The 24,202-nt window shown below is 36.6% G+C and overlaps 1 protein-coding gene across 1 annotated transcript; it reads left to right on the top strand.

Annotated features, from left to right (window-relative positions):
• The first annotated feature begins 15,115 nt into the window (after positions 1-15,115).
• Positions 15,116-15,505, top strand: LOC140815556 (uncharacterized). The gene has a single exon (XM_073174634.1). It carries the CDS (start codon positions 15,116-15,118, stop codon positions 15,503-15,505), a length of 390 nt encoding a protein of 129 aa, XP_073030735.1.
• Positions 15,506-24,202: the final 8,697 nt, after the last annotated feature.

The following is a 24,202-nucleotide window of genomic DNA, read 5'->3' as shown; positions in this document are numbered from 1 at the left end:
CAAGCAAAAGAACGAGGGCCTCTAATTCATTCAAAGTTACAAAGAGCTGAACCAGTGTGTAAACGATGGCACAAACCTCCCCCTCATTTCCTGAAATGCAACACGGGTGCAGCCATCTTTATAAACAATAACACGTTCGGCCTTAGCTGTGTATTGCGAGATGAAAGCGGAGAATTGATGGCATGTCGAGTGCAACATGGCCATGGAAACCCACCAGTAAAGGAATGTGATGCTCTTGCTCTATTACATGCTATACTCTGGATTAATGAAATGAAACTGGCAAATGTGATATTCGAACTTGATGCCAAAGTGGTTGTGGATGCTATCAAATCTATCGATAATGATGCTACGGAGTTTGGATCTCTTGTGCACCAATGCAGAAGTCTATTGAATCAAGGAACCTCTTTCTCGGTTCAGTTTGCGTTTAGACAAGCAAATGTGGCAGCAGATGCTCTAGCAAAAACTGCTCATTTTTATGCTAGTCCTTCCGTTTATTTTGAAACACTGCCTTGCTTGATTGAACATTTAGCTGAATATTGTAACTCCTTGCATGATTAATGAAATTTCTTTTCAAAAAATATAATAATTTTAAAACTAACACAATCTGCATTGTTATAATAAACTAGTTTTTCACCCGTGCATCGCACAGACAATTAGTTTATTTAATTGATGATTAAAATTAAAAAATATGATAATCTATTTCATTTTCTCTATGTGACTTTTAATCAAACTGAAATGTTTATTGTTTTCATATGCATATAGATCATAACAAAGAAAAACAATATAAAAAAGTCATTTTTGTATTTCGGTTGAAAATTAATATCATGCTTGTATTAGACAATGAATGACATAATGTGTTTGTCAATTATCGTATACACATATAAATTTATGTACTATGTTCAAAACAGTAATTGCAACAAAATAAAATGATAAACATGATACAAAATTTTAATGTGGTTTAAATTATCGTATACACATATTTTTTCATGTTATTTTAACATTCATTATTTATTTTAATTTTTTAAACATATTTGGATGAAAAAAACTTAGTTTCATCCTTATTCTATATTTTTGTTATTTCTACATATTAATGTTTTGATAATAAAGTTGGTTTATCTTGAAGGTGTGATTACATTAGGACAAACACATTCAAAGGCTAAAGACATCTTCTCCGAAAGAGTTAAATCAAGACGGGTAAGAACTTGAAAAATTAGGTATACTATATTTTCGCCACAAATGCATATATTTTTTTAATTAAAAGCATGAGCAAAAAAATACATTTTTGATGCCCTCCATAATTCTGGTACCTCTGGACAGGTCCAAGCCCATCCCAAAGTAAGTCCTAGCCCACCCCGTGGTCAGGAATCCAAGCCCACAGTCCATATCCCATAATTCCGAACACATCCCAAAGTAAGTCCTAGCCCACCCCGTGGTCAGGAATCCAAGCCCACGGTCCATAGCCCATAATTCCGAGCCCTTCGGGAGGTCGGCAATTCAGGACACTATCATGGCAAAGGGATAAGAAGATATGTTCAGCAATAGATAAGGAAATCAATAAATACGGGATACTGATAAATCCCGATAAGATAAAGGTAGAGTCCTAGCCGCCGTCGGGATAGAGTCCTAGTGGAGAAGATCCCTTATCCCTGGCGAAGATCTATCTCGAGAGGAGTTATGTCTGGTTGAGGAGCTTATCCTCTCCCAATAAAATACCATGTAGGGGCATAAGGTTTGATTCATTCACAATCTCTTATTCACTTATCACTCTTATACTGCACCTTTAAGTTTGCTCCCTTGGACTGACTTAAGCATCGGAGGGGTTACGTCGGATAATCTTTCGGCGCCCCCTAACCTTTTTTCCGTTGTTTATACAGATTCCGGAGTGCTTACTCACCCCGTGGTGAAGATTTGAATATACACTCTCCGGACCGAACCCGAGGTAAAATTTTGGTATCATCAATTGGCGCCGTCTGTGGGAATTTGAAAAAAAAAAAAGATAAGATGGTGAACACGGAAAATATGATCAATGGAAATCAAGAGGACCTGAATACTCATGGTAATAAGAGCCTCACTGTGACCGAAATAACACGACTAATTACGGCCACAGTGGAGCAAGTGTTGGCAAGACATGGTGGAGAGGGTCTGTAACGTACCGTAATTTTCATACTTCAAAATTTGCGGAAAAATTAAAAATTTTCTTAAACATAAAATCCATAAGGTCCTCACTCATCATTCATCATAATAATATTTGAAAGCAACATCACCAACTAAAATTTTCCAACAACATACTTGTTTCAAATGTCTCACATCCAACATAAAAGCAAAGTATTTTAAACTTTTCATAAAAACATAAACTTAGTGGTCCTCGGGTTTAACCTTCCGCTCAGTCCAAGCCTGTCCCTTGGTCGCCACTTCCTGTCTCCTCCTCAACATACTCCCCTGCATCGATCAAGTCTAGTGAGTCTAAAGACTCAACACGTATAAACTAGAGATAGCAAGTACTAGATAATAAAACCACATACAGTTTCAAAATATAACATACATACTTGAAACTTGAACTTACATCATAAACTTGAACTTACGTACATACATAATTAGACGTGCCATCAACTTAAACTTTTCATAAACATACTTGCATACTTGAACATACTTGAACATAATTAACTTCATCATTTTTCGTAGAGGATGTTTCAAAGCAAGTGACCCATAACATAATAAATGCCTGATCAGACAAACCACAGTACTGGGCCGACAGGGACGTATCCACTGCCACATACATAAGATCCCCGTTCATAATTTAACGGGCTGGTTGGTCCCCGTTCATAATTTAACGCTTTCCAACCTCGATCTAACCCATTCATAATTTAACGGGCGGATTGGTCTCCGTTCATAATTTAACGCTTTCCAATCCTAAACATAATTTGGTCACAAGACATTTAGTATACCTCAAAAACTTAAAATATTTTCTTGCACGTCAACATACTTACTTGGCGTTGAGGGATTCGTTGGATCTCACTTGGCCACTGCTGCACATACTAACATGAGTTCAAACACTTATCTTTCATAGCTTAGACGTAGGTATTCGTGCTCATCACCGAAGTAAATAAATAGCTTATGACATTCTAGATCACTCGGGACTTGACCTCGTTTAATAATCGTACTAAGCCATGATATAGAACCCCAAAACAAATCCTATATTTTTACATAAATAAATTTTAACCATCGTACTAAACCATGATATAGAATCCCGAAGCAAATCCTTAAAAAAAATGAATAAAAAAAAATTTTTTTTAAAATTTTTTTTTTTAAAGAGGGCGGTACACGGACCCCGTGTAGGGGTCCGTGTACGAGTCCGGGTAGGCACTGAAATTTCGTATTTTTGAAGGAAAACGGACACGAACTCCGTGTAGGGGTCCGAGAAGGGGTCCGGGTAGACACTGGACTTGCAAACTCATGAAAATTCACTAACTTATTCATTCATCCTTTCGCTCCAAGCCTAAGGACCATGAACCAACACCTCAAGACTCATCCTAGGATGTTATTAAATTGATTCAAACCCATACAAACACCCCAAAAGTTCTCAAACATCGACAACTAACTTTAATACAACAATAACCCGTAATTCGGCGTTGTTACGCTTCCTACGACTTCTATTACATCTCAAGCCAATCCCGACCCAAACAAACCACCATATAACACCTAAATACATCCCATAACATATCTAAATGCATTAGCACAAGCCCGGCGATGTCCAACGAAGCCTACAACAAATAACTTCAAGAACATATCACTAACATAATTTTCAGGAAACGCGGTTTGAGCAGTCCCACAAAAATTTTCATAACTCACTCAATTTTTATCCAAATACTTCGGATTTTATATCAAATCGAAGGTATCAAAAATTTATACAATTTTCTTGTTGAAAGTTTTCTCATATTCACGACCGAAAAATCGCAGTATTTGAAAAGACAGCAAAAACGAGTTTTCAGATCTAAAATTTATTTCAAAAATGATCCAACCCATTTTCTACTCAAACGACGAACGTCACACATAAATTTTTACGCTTAAAAATAACACGACACATAATATGACGAGATCGATGCAGAAATAACAGAATATACGTGCCTTTGATGATTAAACAATACCGAAACGACGACACCGAAGCGAAAACGGAGCGAAGGTTGATCTCGGACGATCGTGGCTCGATTTTCCTTGAAGAACACTCACTAAAACTTGCTGGAATTGCTAAGGAATACTTGAAGAAGTTGGAGAGGAAATAATGGAGATGAAATAATGGAGAGGAAATTTGAGGAATAAGAGTTTTAACAAAACTTCTCTTCTCGTTAACATATTAAAAATATGGAATGTGTTTGGTGTGTGTGCTATACGTGTATATGTGTGTGGTGTGTGTAGGAAATAGTCAATTATTTAGATAATTATAGTTAAGGATTTTAAATTAATAATTAACTTGCTAATTAATACTACTAACCCACTAATCAATTTGTTAAAATAAAAATAAAATACATTACAAAATTGATAAACTTTAAAAGTTAAAAAAAATCTTAAAATAACTTAATTTTTAAATTAGGTTTTATAAATATTAAAAACTTCATAAATCATTTAAAATGCCTCAAACCTAACTTAAAATAAAATATCACTTTTAAAATTGTCAAAATCGTCACCGGTCTCTTTCACTCGATTCCGCATCGAATATTCACCTGAAACATAAACTTGAGAAAATATTTATTTTAACATGCATCAAATAAACATAAATAGTTAAAATAATGAAATTTCATAAATTAAATAAATGCATAGATTTTACGTATACTAATTTTTGGGCTTTACAGTTTCTCTCCCACTTATAAAAATTTCGTCCTCGAAATTTAAGTCTTACCAAACAACTCCGGGTATGTGGGGACCCGGACGCTAATCATTTTCTTAATCATCTTTGGGGTTTAATTATCAGTTAAGATAAACAGGGTCTAAAAATTTTTCTTTTAAAATGCGGAAGGTAATGGAATCAATCTATTATACAAACTAGTATAATAATACAAATCATGTATAATATGCATCTAATTTAAAACTAGGTTCAACTACTACAGTCAAGTAATAAAACCTATCTACATCCAAGTCCGTGATCACCACTCTAATCTCGATCTCTCCTCATCTTCTGGACCCTGATCCTGCCCCACCTGTTGTCATGCACACATACAAAACAAGACAACAGCCGGATAACTCCGGTGAGATATAAATATCCCAGTATAAACAATGTATACATACAATCATATAAAACATAAAAGCAAGAATTATATCTTATCACATGTAGCATAATCAAACAACATGTATCAATACCAGTCTGTAAATAAAACATGAATCGTAATCTACGAAACATAAATTAATACGGATCTGTAAATCAAACTCTAGTCTCAATATCTAAGACTCGACTCATCTCTCATTCTAATCTAGGGATCCCGATCTAAGTTAGACTTTTGGTATGCTGTATCGAGTGTCTACAATAGACGTCGATCTACATCTAAGCTCATCGATACACCGTAAGTCTAGGGTCTGAGCAGTTCTGACAAAGACTTAGACTTGGGCATGCTATATCGAGTGTCTACAATAGAAGTCGATCAACATCTAAGCTCATCGATATACCACAAGTCTAGGGTCTTAGCAGTTCTGTCCAAGACTTGGCGGTTCTGCCCTAGCTAGGCTGATATGTTTAGATTCAAACTCTGGCTCTGCTATCATTCAATAGACTAAACATATCAATCTGATATTCTGCAAATATCAATGCAATAACATAAAAAGTATGTGATTTAGGGAAACTCAAGTCAAACCTAACTCGAGTTGTGCAATCCCGAATCAACATTTATTTATACCTTTGTCTTCCCGGTCTGACGAAGACGAAGTCTTGGATTCTGATATGTCCATACCCAATCTGGCAATGACAATCGTATAATTATAATATCAGTATATAACTCAGTTCAGAATCTGTTCTGATTAATATTCAACTCAATACATAATCTGATCAATATCAATGACATAACAATGCAATCTCAATTAATATCAAATCTGATCAGATGTCAATCTGCTGATATTTCGACGGCATAACAATACAGTCTGAATAACCCCGTCAATCTCAACATCACAGATATAATACCAGAACTCATAATCAATACTGGTATAACTCATAATCTCAACGATAACACAAATCTGATATCGAATCTCAGTCAAATCAACACCAAAAATCATAACAATTACAGAAACAATCTGTTCTTCGATCTGATTTCAATTATACGATGTCTACTGTATCAGAAACACCATATATGATTCCTATTCACTTCTGACAATGTCATAATTTCAAATAATGTCTAAACGTAACAAAACTTACGTCCAGTTGTAGCCTGCGTTGATAGGAACACAGTACTGAAGTCGGATTTAAAATCTGACGGGCGGATCGTTCGCAAATCTCAAATCTCTAAGCGAAAAGGCGTAAGGATTTTCTTGAAGAATTCTCGATCTTCGTTTATGCCTTCTGAGGGGATTAAGGCTTGTAATGTATATATATATATATGTTGCATGTCAAGCTACGCGTCATCTTTTTCACTATTTTCAAGCGGCGCTCGAGCGGTAATAAATCACCGCTCGGGCGCGGGTCCTTCTGTCCGAGCTTAGCTTGTTATCCAATGGCGCTCGGGCGGCAACATTCTACCGCTCGGGCGCCATACGTTCTGCCCAAATTCTATAATTATGGTGCATTGGCGCTCGGGCGGTTCTTTTCTACCGCTCGGGCGCCAGATGTTCTGTCCAACATCTTAGCTTATAATGTACCGACGCCCGGCTTCACCTCTCATGTCTTATTTGGCTCCTGTGATATTCGCTAATCACAATTTTGACAATTAATCAACGTCTGATTACAGTAATTAAATCGCGAGCATTACATTTCTCCCCCTCTTAGATCTGTGTTCGTCCTCGAACTCGCAAGTAATCAATTTTGATATATCAGAAGAAATGTATACAGAGTTCAAATTAGAAGTTTATCTCAATGAACCATTCTAGAATCTCAATCTCATATCAGATTCTATCTCTAAACATAGCTCTGATAAAGTCAATCTCGCAATACTGGCTATACAACATCCGTATATACCAAACCACAGCTCATAACAATTTCTTATCATCATCTGCTACCAAGTCTGTTTATTCCATTCAAGGATATATTAAATCTTCAACCTCGAATACCAATCGTCATCATCCGACGTTGGCAGATTATGTCAATCTGATGAATTATCTTCATTTTTTTTTTTGAATTAGCTACCTTTTCTTGGTCATATCTCTGACCGTATCAGATCCTATCTCAGGTATCTCCGAGATATTATTCTTATACAAAGGAAATCTGCAGTACTCACTGTACAGTGTCTCGTTTGTAACTGTCTCATTACTCACCTGATGACTATCCTGGTACCATAATTCATAAAATGACAATATATCTTATCAATTAGTGCTAGCATCCAGCACTGCAGCTCTCTGGATATCTTCCAATATCTGGATAGTATCCTCTGGCTATCTATTAGTCGATGGATAATATAGGAATGAGTTCATGGTATATTCTACCACAAATACAAACTCAAGCAAAATTACACTCTGATATATTCTACTTCTGCATTCTAGTTATTCTGACCACTTTTCTGACATCGATCTGTGTCATTTGGTCATGTTTGTATGTTATCTGGTACAAACTAATAGATATAGATTGAACAATCTGTCAGTCACAATCATATCATATCTCAATCTGGAAAATATTACAGTGGTCTCATTACGAAATTCACTGAAACATACTTCCTATGTCTACTCAGAAATATACAAATTCTGTAATAAATCTTCTGATCTCTATCTTTCTATCTTCATTTATTGGCAATTCAGATATGTCAATACAAATTCTGCCAATATTTCAGTATAAATTATGCCATAACTGATTTAATCTGTCTATATCACAACTATCTGTTCGAATATCATACATTCACAGTTATCAACTAAAAACTGAATTCACTACTGTGCGTTTCTGACACTATCTGTCATTTCAAATTCGAACCATTTGATATAAACAAATCAGTTAATAATATAAATGAAAGGAAAATACCTACCTGGTATTCGGTTCTGACTATCAATATCAATTTCTGCTGTACAATTCTGAAACATTTGACATCGCCAAATACTCATTTTCATACAGCACGAATCCTGTATCTGTCACTCTGATCGATGCTCTGGTCTGACTATCGAAATCTAGTTCTGAACATTCTAATCACATTTCTGAATCACTGAAATTCTCGAATTCAACTCTGATTCGGATTGAACTGTATATAATCTCAACGGTTCACAATGATCTGTATCAAATACGGCTGTGGAAATATAACAATACTCAAGAAAACACAAAACAACAATCGTATAAGATAAGCTGCCAACTCAGACAAAAGTAAATTTCTAACATTTCTGACATTTCTGAAATTTCTGATACTTCTGATCTTTCTGATATCGGTATCATTCTCAGCCACTGATCACAATCTCAACTGTGTCAAAATCAAGCAGTATACTAACTTCAGATATCGCTTATTCTGAATACAATCTGTTTCAATCAAGATTTCTATCTGAATAATTTTTCTGTATACAATGATCACAGTTCTCAGAGTATTCAATATAATCTTCAGATATTCTATTTAATCAATCAGATGCTGCTAATATATCAAAATATCATAGATACAACGAGTATGAAATCATCAGAATATCTCTGAACATACTGAAACATGCCAAAGAGAAACACTAAATCAGTTGTAACTCTTGGTCGGTACTCTTCTACTGATCTTTCAATTCTTTCAATTCATTCTGTATCATTCTGTACATTCAATATCATTCTGTACTGAATTCTAAAACACAAACAGTACCTAGTATCGATTCAATTCTGAAATTTTATATGGACAATCATCAGCCAACTCGTACATCACTGGCAAATCTGCCAATGCTAGGCTCGATTTCAGTACGTCTACTGTATACATAAGGATACCATCTGCTCCTTTCTGTATCAATCGAGTCATAGACAATACAAATATCAAAGGAATTCTAGATCTAGAATTCTTACCAGGAAATCTCCGTTTGTCAGCCATATCTGGTCTGAATCTTACCATCTCTGAAATAATTCTACAATATCTCTGTACTTGATCATCATATCGATGTCAGTAATGCAACCAAAATCAGATAACACAGTACAGCACAATCTAACTCAATCTTATTCTTATCTTACTGCAGTACATATAATATTTCACAGAAATCTCTGATATCAACATTTTTCCCAACAACCAAGGAAATCAATACTGCAGTACGAACAAACCCAGCAGATACAGCATATCTCCATGCAACTCAGTCACAGATAATCATAAAGAATGCATTAGTATATATAAATACATATGCGATGTACTCATAAAAAAATAGTACATGTGGTGTGTTCTGGGTCTGTTCCTCAGTCGTTGTCCTCAGACAATTCTGTTCCCTAAAATCTTCGAGAACCTTTCTGGGGACAGACTCTAGCAAAGTGTCCCGGCTATTTACAAATATTGCATATACCAGTAACTCACTGGCATTGCTCTGTGGAATGTCTCCCTCCACAAGTCCTGCAATATACTCCAGTATAGCTCGGGCTGGAACCACTGGAGCTAGACGAGTCACTTCCTAACTTCTTGAACTGTTTCTTTTGAATTTTCAATTATTCTTTCTTTTTACCACTGCGGCTGCCAATCTCAACTCTAGAATGCAGTTGCTGTGGATTTGGTACTGGAAGATCATACGATGCTCCCTGTTGTTCCATCAGAACTATTTCTGCTCTTTTTGCCCTATTTAATGTATCAGCAAAACTAATCGATCGTTTCACATTCACCAATGTACGTATCTCTGGATTCAATCCCTGAATGAACCGATTAGATATAGCATCATCATTTCTAGCCATAATAGGGGCAAAACGTAGCAAGGTGAAGAACTGTGCCAAGTACTCATCAATACTCATCTGACCCTGTCTCAGGTTTGAAAACTCTTCACTTCTGTCCTCTCTATACGATACGGGGAAAAATCTATGATAGAATTCAACCTTGAAAATTTTCCACGTAATCACTGAACAACTCTGTTCTAAGGCTCCTTTGGTTAGTAACCATCATCTTCTTGCAGTCTCTTGCAACTGATTCTCAATCAACTTGATTCTCCAATCATTTGTGAAATCAAGAAATTCAAATAACATTTCTGTGTCCTCAAGCCAATTCTAACAATCTGCTGACGTCTCAGTACCCTTCAGAATCGGCGGTTGAAACGACTGAAACCTCTTCAACTGTGTTTCCATCTGAGTTTCGGACATATCTGTCTGTTCAATTGAAGTACTACCTCTTTCCGGAATTCTTCGGAGAGGTATATCTGATTACCAAAGGCATTAGTAACCCAATACAACAAATCTGTTCTAATCTTTCTCTTATCATCTTACTGCTGATCAAAAATCAAATCTGATTCATATTCAGTGATACATAATACCAATTCCAATCAAATAATCAGGTAAACATGTATCTCAAAGCAGTAACACATAGTCTCATGCTAGCACACATGTAAGTCAATGCGATAATAAATCACATGCTAGCAATCACATGCAAGGAAAGAAAACTCATCTACCCCGCTCATTCTCTTCTATCTCAATCTAATTCAGTCTAAAGGATCTATCGCTCTGATACCACCTGTTGTGGGGACCCGGACGCTAATCATTTTCTTAATCATCTTTGGGGTTTAATTATCAGTTAAGATAAACAGGGTCTAAAAATTTTTCTTTTAAAATGCGGAAGGTAATGGAATCAATCTATTATACAAACTAGTATAATAATACAAATCATGTATAATATGCATCTAATTTAAAACTAGGTTCGACTACTACAGTCAAGTAATAAAACCTATCTACATCCAAGTCCGTGATCACCACTCTAATCTCGATCTCTCCTCATCTTCTGGACCCTGATCCTGCCCCACCTATTGTCATGCACACATACAAAACAAGACAACAGCCGGATAACTCCGGTGAGATATAAATATCCCAGTATAAACAATGTATACATACAATCATATAAAACATAAAATCAAGAATTATATCTTATCACATGTAGCATAATCAAACAACATGTATCAATATCAGTCTGTAAATAAAACATGAATTGTAATCTACGAAACATAAATTAATATGGATCTGTAAATCAAACTCTAGTCTCAATATCTAAGACTCGACTCATCTCTCATTCTAATCTAGGGGTCCCGATCTAAGTTAGACTTTTGGTATGCTGTATCGAGTGTCTACAATAGACGTCGATCTACATCTAAGCTCATCGATACACCGTAAGTCTAGGGTCTGAGCACTTCTGACAAAGACTTAGACTTGGGCATGCTATATCGAGTGTCTACAATAGAAGTCGATCTACATCTAAGCTCATCGATATACCACAAGTCTAGGGTCTTAGCAGTTCTGTCCAAGACTTGGCGGTTCTGCCCTAGCTAGGCTGATCTGTCCTAGATTCAAACTCTGGCTCTGCTATTATTCAATAGACTAAACATATCAATCTGATAATCTGCAAATATCAATGCAATAACATAAAAATTATGTGTTTTAGGGAAACTCAAATCAAACCTAACTCGAGTTGTGCAATCCCGAATCAACATTTATTTATACCTTTGTCTTCCCGGTCTGACGAAGACGAAGTCTTGGATTCTGATATGTCCATACCCAATCTGGCAATGGCAATCGTATAATTATAATATCAGTATATAACTCAGTTCAGAATCTGTTCTGATTAATATTCAACTCAATACATAATCTGATCAATATCAATGACATAACAATGCAATCTCAATTAATATCAAATCTGATCAGATGTCAATCTGCTGATACGACGGCATAACAATACAATCTGAATAACCCCGTCAATCTCAACATCACAGATATAATACCAGAACTCATAATCAATACTGGCAATTAATATCAAATCTGATCAGATGTCAATCTGCTGATATTTCGACGGCATAACAATACAATCTGAATAACCCCGTCAATCTCAACATCACAGATATAATACCAGAACTCATAATCAATACTGGTATAACTCATAATCTCAACGATAACACAAATCTGATATCAAATCTCAGTCAAATCAACACCAAAAATCATAACAATTACAGAAACAATCTGTTCTTCGATCTGATTTCAATTATACGATGTCTACTGTATCAGAAACACCATATATGATTCCTATTCACTTCTGACAATGTCATAATTTCAAATCATGTCTAAACGTAACAAAACTTACGTCCAGTTGTAGCCTGCGTTGATAGGAACACAGTACTGAAGTCGGATTTAAAATCTGACGGGCGGATCGTTCGCAAATCTCAAATCTCTAAGCGAAAAGGCGTAAGGATTTTCTTGAAGAATTCTCGATCTTCGTTTATGCCTTCTGAGGGGATTAAGGCTTGTAATGTATATATATATATACGTTGCATGTCAAGCTACGTGTCATCTTTTCACTATTTTCAAGCGGCGCTCGAGCGGTAATAAATCACCGCTCGGGCGCGGGTCCTTCTGTCCGAGCTTAGCTTGTTATCCAATGGCGCTCGGGCGGTAACATTCTACCGCTCGGGCGCCATACGTTCTGCCCAAATTCTATAATTATGGTGCATTGGCGCTCGGGCGGTTCTTTTCTACCGCTCGGGCGCCAGATGTTCTGTCCAACATCTTAGCTTATAATGTACCGACGCCCGGCTTCACCTCTCATGTCTTATTTGGCTCCTGTGATATTCGCTAATCACAATTTTGACAATTAATCAACGTCTGATTACAGTAATAAAATCGCGGGCATTACATTTCTCCCCCTCTTAGATCTGAGTTCGTCCTCGAACTCGCAAGTAATCAATTTAGATATATCAGAAGAAATGTATACAGAGTTCAAATTAGAAGTTTATCTCAATGAACCATTCTGGAATCTCAATCTCATATCAGATTCTATCTCTAAACATAGCTCTGATAAAGTCAATCTCGCAATACTGGCTATACAACATCCGTATATACCAAACCACAGCTCATAACAATTCCTTATCATCATCTGCTACCAAGTCTGTTTATTCCATTCAAGGATATATTAAATCTTCAACCTCGAATACCAATCGTCATCATCCGACGTTGGCAGATTATTGGAAGGATAGCCGTCCTAGCTAGGTTCATTTCTAGGTCGGCTGACCGAATTTTTCCGTTCTTTAAAGTACTCCGGAGAGCAAAAAACTTTGAGTGGAACGAACAGAGCGAAGAAGCCTTCCAGAAGCTGAAAGCATATTTGAAGGAGTTACTTGTCCTCCACAAACCAATCCGAGGGGAGGAGATGCTAGTCTACTTTTCAGTCACCCCCCGGGCGGCCAGCTCGGTCCTAGTAAGAAGAGAGGGAATAACCCATCAGCCGGTCTACTTTGTCAGTCACGCGCTGAGAGGATCCGAGTTGAGATATACGACTCCAGAGAAATTAGCTTTGGCCCTGGTCATCACAGCCAGAAAATTAAGGCCCTATTTCTTGTCACACCCCATAACGGTCCTCATCAACAGTACCCTGGGCAGGATTTCAAAAAACCCGGATACCTCATGAAGGTTGATCAAATGGATTACCGAGCTCAGTATGACATCGGATATGAACCTCGAAAGGCAATAAAAGCGCAGGCCCTAGCCGATTTCGTGGCCGAAACAGTACAACTAGAAGAAGAGGAACGATGGAGAATTTTCATAGATGGGTCTTCCCGTCAGATAGGAAGTAGGTTTGGAATTGTACTTATTTCTCCATGGGGAGAGGAAACAGGAATTTCGGTCAGGTTAGATTTCAAAGCGTCCAACAATGAAGCCGAATATTAGGCTCTCCTCCTGGGGCTCAAAGCAGCCCGCAATATGGGAATTTCCCGAACCATCATATACTCGGACTCTCAATTGGCGATCCAACAAAGTAATGGGAAATTTGAAGTGAAGGGCGATAAAATGGTCAAATATGCCCAAGCGATGAATAAAGCCAAAGAAGAATTCTCTGAGCTCATCTTAGAGCTTATTCCTAGAGCGGATAATGAGAAAGCCGATCGACTGGCCAAACTGGCCAGTGCTATGAGTTGGGAGACCGAGCCCAACCCGATAGGACAGGAGCTTGTTTCTCAACTCGAACAGTTGGACGACATATTAGCCGACGTAAAGGAAGGGGACTAGAGATATGATATTCATCAACACTTGAAGCATGGAAAGCTGCTCGGGGAAGAGAGAAAGGCAAGAGAAATCAAGATGAGGGCTCTTCGATTTGTAATTATCAATGATATTTTATTCAAAAGGTCTGTCTTCCGACCATTACTAAAATGTCTAGGAGAAGAAGAAGCTAACTACGTGTTTAGAGAAATACACGAGGGGTGCTGCAGAAATCATCTGGGAAGCATGGCATTTGCTCGGAAAATGCTGTTGGCAGGGTTCTTCTGGCCAACCCTGAAGAAGGATGCCTCTACCCTGGTCAGAGCCTGTCACAACTGTCAAAAACATGCCAACTTACAAAAGAGACCGGCAGAGCTCATGAGGGTGGTCATCGCATCATGTCCCTTCGATCAATGGGGCATAGACATTGTAGGACCTTTCCCATCAGCCGCGAGGCAGAGGAAATTCTTATTGGTGGCGATTTATTACTTTTCCAAGTTGGTGGAGGCCGAGCCGCTGGCCCGAATTACAGAAACCGAAGTCTTCAAATTCTTATGGAAAAATATTGTATGTCGATTCGGAATACCCCGAAAACTCATTTCAGACAATGGAAGACAATTCTGCAGAGCCAAAGTCAAGGCCTGGTGTGAAGAAATGAAGATCCAACAGCTGTTCACCTCCGTGGCCTACCCCCAAGGTAATGGGCAGGTTGAAGTCACCAATCGTACGATAGTACAAGCGTTAAAAGCTCGGTTAGGAAAAGCCCAAGGCAGTTGGGCGGAGGAACTCCCGAGCGTACTCTAGTCATATAGAACCACACCTTAAAGTGCTACGAAAGAAACCCCTTACAGCATGGTATATGGAGCAGAGGCAGTACTGCCCGCCGAGATCGGACAAGAAAGCGCTCTGGTCACAGGGTATGGCTCGGATAATGAAGGTTTTCGAGCTATGGAGTTGGATTTCGTGGAAGAAAAGAGGGAGATAGCTAAGGTAAGGATGAACGCCTACCGTAAACGGATGATCCGAGCTTACAACAAAAAAGTTTACCCCCAGGTCTTCAAAGAAGGAGACTTGGTGATGAGGAAGATCCAACACCATGGAGAGAGAGGAAAACTTGATCCAAAATATGAAGGCCCCTTGAAAGTAATAGGGAAGGCCGGGGTCGCAGCCAATTATCTGGAGGATGCAGAAGGAAAGAATGGTAAAAGGCCGTGGAATGCCCAGCATTTGAAGAAATATTAAGCCTAGAATATATATAGAAATAAAAATTAAGGGGGGGGGGGGGGGGGGGGGAACTGATACCACCCGCCCTGCACATTCTACACTTTTTTAGATATAATTATTAAATTTCGGACGTATGTATAACCGGTAATTTTATTCCAAGGATATTTTCACTCATGTAAATAAAGTCCACGAAGGTGGCACTAACCCAAAACAAGCCCGACCACTGGCTCGGCAACACTCAAACTCACGAATGTGGGTCTCATATAAATAAAATCCACGAATGTTGCACTAACTTAAACAAGCCCGACCACCGGCTCGGCAACACTCAAACTCACGAATGTGGGTCTCATGTAAATAAAATCCACGAATGTGGCAATAACTTAATCAAGCTCGACCACCGGCTCGGCAACACTCAAACTCACGAATGTGGGTCTCATGTAAATAAAATCCACGAATGTTGCACTAACTTAAACAAGCCCGACCACCGGCTCGGCAACACTCAAACTCACGAATGTGGGTCTCATGTGAATAAAGTCCACGAAGGTGGCACTAACCCAAAACAAGCCCAACTACCGGCTCGGCAACACTCAAACTCACGAATGTGGGTCTCATGTGAATAAAATCCACGAATGTGGCACTAACTTAAACAAGCCCAACCACCGGATCGGCAACACTCAAACTCACGAATGTGGGTCTCATGTAAATAAAATCCACGAATGTGGCACTAACTTAAACAAGCCCGACCACTGGCTCAGCAACACTCAAACTCACGAATATGGGTCTCATATAAATAAAATTCACTAATGTGGCACTAACCCAAACAAGCCCGACCGCTGGCTCGGTATTACACTGGTCCATGACCGCATGGTTTGACACAAACGGGGTTTTTACGTTTGTTACGTGGAAAAAATAATTTTAAAGCACGGTGCTCAGACAATCATTCGGCTCGGATTTTTTACGTTTGTTACTTGGAAAAAATAATTTTCAAGTGTGGTGCTCGGAAGATCATCCGGCTCGGATTTTTTCATTTATTACTCGGAAAAGAATGATTTTCAAGTTTAATGCCTGGACGACCATCCTGCTTGGGTTTCACGTCGGTAACTTAGCAAAAATGATTTCTAAAACAAAGCCTGAATGGCCATCGTGGTCAGATATCCTAAACCGAGATTGATAAACAAAAGAAAATTAATTAAGGACAAGTCAAAGGACAATTCACTTACATTAAATCAGAATAGATAAGTACAAAACGCCGAGCTCGGCTTACAAACATGAGAAAATTAAACTAAAGGGGATTTGGGGTCGGTAGCATCGCCATGGTCGGTCTGGCCCTCTGGCCCCGATGCTTCCCCTTCCTCAGGCATAGCATCCAAGGCGGTCTCTGAATCCAAGGAGGGTGCAGGATGGTCGGCTTCGGAATAACCGTTGGCTCGGAATTGGGCCAGGCAGCCTTTAAACCCCTACTCAAAATAGATCACTGCCTTCCCTGCGCAAAGCCTCTCAAAATCAGGGGATCGGATGAATTCCTCCCTTTTTTTAGTCCAAACAACCTCGGACTCTTCTTCTCGTTTCCGAGCCGCCTCTTCCAAGTCCCGGATCTTCTGCTCGGAAGCTTTAAGATGGTCTTGGGTGCCCTCCAACTCACATCGAACACCGTGAAGCTCATCATCGTGCTCGGCCTTCAAAGCACGCATTCGCTGAGTTAATTTCCGATGTCGAGCCAGGATGTCGTCCATACTTCGAGCGTTGGATCGGGCCTTAGTACGAGCCTTATGAGCTCGGATGGTATACTCGCCGACCCAAGCAACAGTCTGAAAAAAAAATAGAAAGAAATTTATCGGTTCGATTGAAAATAAATAAGATATAAAGTACATAGGCAAGAGGAAACATACATGTATAAGCCCGAGGGCTATGGATTCCTCTCTCTAAGGAGTCTGGGGCGGAGTGCAGAATCCCTAAGTCACACGAGGAAACCAAGTTTTGGACCCCCAAAAGCCCCACGCCCATCAGGCTGGGCTAGAAAGGATATGTCCGGGCTGCGAGGGGCTTCTGCTCCCTCTAGAATCACCAACTCAGGCTGAGAGGGGGTCTCGTCCATTTGGCCCTTCCCCTTGCCCACTGAATGGCCGGGCGACTCGAGCACCGGGGGGCCGAGGGGTTGAGAACCCGACCCCGACCCCTCTTTGGCAATCTTCTTCTTGGAAGGCTTGGGGCTAGGGGACTCGGATAGGACAGCCTCATTGGAGGGCTCGGTTTTCTTCCTCTTTAACTTGGCCATTTCTGCCTTCATCCCGACCTTCATTACCCGATCCCTCTTTAATAGAGGGGCCCAGGTCGGGATCAAGGTGCGACGCTAAGACCTCATACCAGGGTCGGCCCTCCTCCCTTAGGCGAACTTCATCGGCTTTCAATTGCCTCAGACGTCGTGACTTCTCCGCTCGAGTTTCTGGGGGCAAGGCTCGGAACCCTCTATACTCACTCCTCGGGGGGCATCAAGGGGCTCGGAAGGACCCTGCTCGGATCTAGAGGGATCAGGTTCGTCCGCTCCAGAGGGAAGTTCATCTAGATAATTAGCTACTTCCTGGACGGCCGACTCGTCAGGGGAAGACATCTCCTAAATAATGCTAATGGAGAACAAAGGAACTTACAGAGGACGGGGTCGGATCACACTGGTTGGGCGTAAAACTGGGTTGGTCGGGAAAGCTCTCGAAATTTTGGCAGAGTAACGGTTCGGAAAGAATAAGTGGGAAAATGAAAAGAGCGTCCCTCTTTTTATACTAAGGGAGGTTTGATGCTAATCGTCCGATCGCCCAGCTTCAAGGGCCCGGATCTTCTTGGGAAGGTGTACGGTCTCCTAGGGAACCGTGATGTCAGAGAAACCGGACCGCCCAATCACATATCACGCAGATCGATTCCTGGGCCGTCTGATGTGCCACGTGGGAACAAAGAAGCACACCAATAATAATAATAATAAAAAGAACCACACAGAAAGGGAGCTCGGGACTCGACCAGGTTTATCAGTCTAAACTTCATACTTCCTTTAGACTAAGAGGGGGTACTATTGATGCCCTCCATAATTCTGGTACCTCTGGACAGGTCCAAGCCCATCCCAAAGTAAGTCCTAGCCCACCTCGTGGTCAGGAATCCAAGCCCACATTCCATAGTCCATAATTCCGAACCCATCCCAAAGTAAGTCCTAGCCCACCCCGTGGTCAGGAATCCAAGCCCACAATCCATAGCCCATAATTCCGAACCCATCCCAAAGTAAGTCCTAGCCCACCCCGTGGTCAGGAATCCAAGCCCACGGTCCATAGCCCATAATTTCGAGCCCTTCGGGAGGTCGGCAATTCAGGACCCTATCATGGCAAAGGGATAAGAAGATATGTTCAGCAATAGATAAGGAAATCAATAAATATGGGATACGGATAAATCCCGATAAGATAGAGGTAGAGTCCTAGCCGCTGTCGGGATAGAGTCCTAGTGGAGAAGATCCCTTATCTCGGGCGAAGATCTATCTCGAGAGGAGTTCCGCCTGGTTGAGGAGCTTATCTTCTCCCTATAAAATACCATGTAGGGGCATAAGGTTTAATGCATTTACAATCTCTTATTCACTTATCACTCTTATACTGCATCTTTAAGTTTGCTCCCTTGGACTGACTTAAGCATCGGAGGGGTTACGTCGGATAATCTTCCGACGCCCCCTAACCTTTTTTCCGTTGTTTATACAGATTCTGGAGTGCTTGCTCGTCTCGTGGTGAAGATTTGAATATTCACTCTCCGGACTGAACCCGAGGTAAAATTTTGGTATCATCACTTTTGTTTGGTCGTCACTCTTCTGTCGCTTGCCACTAAGAATTGTCAGTCGCTTCATTGTTGGACGGGATTTGTGATTGTGTTCTGAACAAATTGGTTTTCTGTTGAGAAATTCAAACACTTGGTTCTGAGAATGAGTGGATTCAGAGATAAAATAGACGAATTAAATATGTTGTAAAATAAATCTTGTAGTGTTTTGAATTTATTATAAAAGCAGCAATCAAACATATCTCATTCATGTATTTATTTTGAAACTTGTAATTAGTTGTGATAATAATGAAAAACAGTTGCATTAACTCGATCGTAATTTTTTCGAGTTTTTTATTATCGCTATTGAAAAATAAAATATTAGATAAGCATAAGTTAATGCCGTATATGATATAGATTTCAAAGTTTTATGAATTTATTTTGAGAAAAAAGTATTAGTTGATGCAGTGTATTATTATTTTTTCATTAAGAGTTTTTATTTTTATAAAGCAATTGTTAGTTAATTAGGCAATTATTGTTTATTTGGCAGCAATCTTATTCGTATATTTGTATGCGTTATTGTCTGTTTAATAACAGTATTTTATTTGGCAGCAATCTTATTCGTATATTTGAAACTCTACAGGCAGCTATATATTTAGTTTTAAAATTTTAAAGCCTCTATTTGGAAAAGACATATATTAATTAATGCAGTACATTAAATTTCAAGAATCTCATTTTTGGAATAAGGAAAATGTTGATTGTTTGGCCTGATTTTTCTTATTTATGTTCAATTTATCTGACATCAATCCTAATTGAAATTTCTTCGTCATTTTATTTTTTCTTGCCTTCGTGTGAAAAAAAGTATTTAATATTTTTTGGAATATGGGTTGATTGTGGAATAATTTTTCAAAAAAATATTCATATTTGGTTTTAGGGTGACCACAATCTTAATTTTAAAACATGCACTATTTTATGTTTGCTTGTCGTGTTGCATTTTTTCAGTTTCTCTAAATTTTGGTAGTTTACATTTTTATCACAAAAAAAAAATTAAATATTAAAATGATAAATTCGTACATAACACATTCAATGGAACAATGAAACTTCATTGAACAAACACAGTCGACCGTGACAATATAAATAAAATTTCACAAAAGTAAATGTTTGAAACCAAGATAAAAGTGTCTCATGAAATCTTAATCTTTAAATAAAACTTTGAATGATAAACATATTTCAGTCTTTCTCTTGCTTGATGATAGTTTTAAACTTTTTAACTGGGACAGTGGATGAGAACTCATCAATAAGTCTTCTTTTCAATGTAGAATCATTTAAGACATCTTTAGATGGAACTTCGTTGGTAGTAGACTTTATTGGTGTGGAGACTTCATCTCCGGATGAAATAACCTAAAAAGAAGAATTTAATTTGATTTTGTACTAAATTCATAAGCATATATATTTAATTTTGTGATATTTACCTCATCATCTCTTGTTTCAGTTTTGTTGAGCGTAGAAAACAAATCAGATTCTTGTAGTAAATGAAATTTTTTTACCAACAATATATTAAAATTTAAATAATGACATACAATAATAGTCAGTATCATACCCGACTTTCAAGAAATTCTCTAGAATAATTTTCAACAACAGTAGGGTCTGAAATCAATTTATTTTTCAGCTTACTAACAAGTTCATTCTCATAAATGACTTTTGCGGTCTTCAAATCTCTAAAGTTCTTGAATTCAAACATAGTTGATGAAAAAGTATCATCGAAAATCTCGCAGACATTAGTTTTGTTCATAAACATGAGTTTGTATTTATGTGTTGTTGTCTTGTATTTCAGACGATTATCTGCAACAATTATGTTTTTAATTGCAAAAAGATGACCTTCTTTGAGAATTGGTTTCATTTTCTGAATCTGGACTTCTTTGATTGTTGCATGTATGCGCGAACCCTAAAAAAATAGGGAGACTCTATATATTATATTTCTTTGTGTTGAGAGAATTTCATAATCAAATATAAGAAAAAATGTTACCTCCTGATCGTGAAAGATGCATTCGAATGTATGCCCATTGTTCCCATATGGAAGAAGATCGTAACAACGCACTAGCCGTAGTTTCAACGTCCACTATCAAGTTGAAAGTTCAATTTCACGGACAGAACTGAATAAAGGTGTCATTGGGGTATGTATGAAAGTTCAGCTACAAAAGCAATTTGATCCGTTAGGTATTTTTGCCAGAGTTTTAGCAAGCTATTAGTATTGTGATGATGATGTTAATTTGATCCGTTAATTTATAAAATTATTTAATCTGAGGAAAAGTTTTGAAATTTGTATCAAATTTCATACATTTTTAATACCAAATTTAGTTTATAATTTCAAGAATATAATTAAATTTTTGGAAATGTAATTTAATTTGGTTTCTAATTCCGAGAGATATTTAATGCAAGTTTATAAAAGTATTTACATATTAAAAAAATATTAATTTTAATTTCTAAAATGACTTTTTCGAAATAAAATATTTGAAATCTGTGTCAAGTGACATAGTTCATATTTAAATTTTGAATATTAATTTGAATTTGGTTTATAATTCACATAATGAAATAAATTTTTTGGATTTGAAATTTGAATTGTAATTTAATTTGGTTTCTAATTTTCAGATTAGATTCAAGTTTCAAGTCAGAAACACACATACACTAATCTACAGTTTTAATATTGAATTAAATATCCTTAAGACATTTATTAAAATATATTTAGTCACATATTTCGTTTTTTTTTCTTTTTTAGTAGTTCATATTTAAATTTTGAATATTAATTTGAATTTAGTTTATAATTCCCATAATGAAATTAATTGTTCGGATTCGAAATTTGAAATGTAATTTAATTTGATTTCTAATTTCTAGATTAGATTCAAGTTTCAAGCATTCTACACACATACATTAATATATAGTTTTAATATTGAATTAAATATTCTCAATACAATTGTTGAACATAAATCCAGGCACATATTTAGTTTTTTTCTTTTTTAGAAATATATTTTGGCGGGAAAATACTAAAAATAGCAGACAACTCTGCTTTTATATATATATATATATATATATATATATATATATATATATATATATATATATATATATATATATATATATATATATATATAGTATTTAACTCGTGCGATGCACGGGATTATATTATTAAAAATTAGTGAAAAATGAATAGACATTTAAATTGAAAAAATAATATAATTATAAAACTATTTTTTCGCTAATTTTTAAAAACTTTCTTAAATACAACGTATGTCGATTAATTTTTTTGGCTAATAATCACTATTATATATCAAAATTTTAGATTGTGTTAGCCTAAGGCAATGACATGATGCTTATCGTGTTTAGTGTATTGATGTCGACCACCAACCTTAATACATATTTAATTCTTTAATTTTTTTGAAGTTATATATTATTATTTTTAAAATGTGATAAAAAAATATTTTTAAATCGAATTCAATAAAATTAATGAAATTTTTTTTTTTAAAATTCAGTAATTTCATCTAAATCCACATTCACAAACAATTTTGTAACATGACACGTGTTTGACACATTTGAATGATAACAATAATTGTTTCATCAATATCTTTATCCAAATGGATTGTGATTTTATCTACAAAATCTCTTCATAATATATACAACAACCTATTATTATTCCTAAAGAAAAATGAAATATGTGATTATAAATAAATTATGTATAAACCAGAAATTTTATTTTATTAACATTTAATATGTGTATTCCAAAACAATGCAAATAAATTTTATAAAGTGTCTCTTAATAAGCTGCGCACTTTCTTTAGAATTGGTTTAATCATTTCTATTACGGGATATTTTATACTATCAGGTATCCGTGAACTTTGTAATATAGAAGAAAATTATCACATTAGTAAATGCGTAATAATTAAAATTTTGTACAAATAGAAAAATAATATTTTTTACTTCTCGATCATGAAAGTCAGATTTCAAACTTAATGTCTCGTTGTTATGAACTACGTTGTTACCATATGCAGGTAATTCATAACAACGAACAAATCTAATATAATAATAAATAATTTTATTTATGATAATAAATATGATAATTTTAAAACTAACACAATCTGCATTGTTATAGTAAATTTCAAATTTGGAGAAATAATAGGTTTTTTTAATATGTTTTTTGTGAGAGGATTTCCTATATTTTTATTCATTAGACGGGTTAATCATGCTTATATTTACAATAATAAGTAATATTTTCGACATAAAGATAATATTTTTTTATGAGTGGTCAAAATAAAAAATTCGTCTTACAAAAGTTTTTGTGTAGTTTTTTTCATGTATTCCTCCATATGTTTAGAAAAGCTATATTTATATTTAAAGTGAATTTTTATTATGATTGAGGAAGTGATTTTTGATGAATCTCAGACTCGATATCTATCTCATATTTTTCATTGTTGAGTATGATTGTGCTAGATTTATTTAATAATTTCAGAACTTGTGCAGAAAACAAAATTAATTTTAATTTGTTTTATGAAAGTGTACTGCTTAAAGCAATGTTTTTTTAAAAAATGATGGGGTTTTTTAGTGAAAAAATATGAACAATACAAATGTTTATATTTTTACTTTAACTATAATTTAATCAATTTATTACTTGTTTAGCTATAAATAATTTGCAAAATATTTCAGTAATTATAAATATTTTCAATAATATTAATTTTTACCGGAAATTTGTGAGTTCAATGGCGTCCATAAATATTTATAATGATCATAAATTATTGCATTTCTATAGATTTTTTTTTCCAATTTTAATGTTTTCGAAATTTTGACCAAATACTGATGACTTTTTGACCCAGGTTTAGTTAAAATTTGAATTGAATTCTTTGAATATGAAACAAATAGTAAAAGTATTAGACATCAAAAGAGAAATAT

This window comes from Primulina eburnea, chromosome 15 (genome assembly GCF_022965805.1).
Source record: "Primulina eburnea isolate SZY01 chromosome 15, ASM2296580v1, whole genome shotgun sequence".
NCBI classification, from domain to species: domain Eukaryota; kingdom Viridiplantae; phylum Streptophyta; class Magnoliopsida; order Lamiales; family Gesneriaceae; genus Primulina; species Primulina eburnea.
Note: the sequence above shows the minus strand (reverse complement) of the source record. Positions and strands in the feature narration are given on the sequence as shown.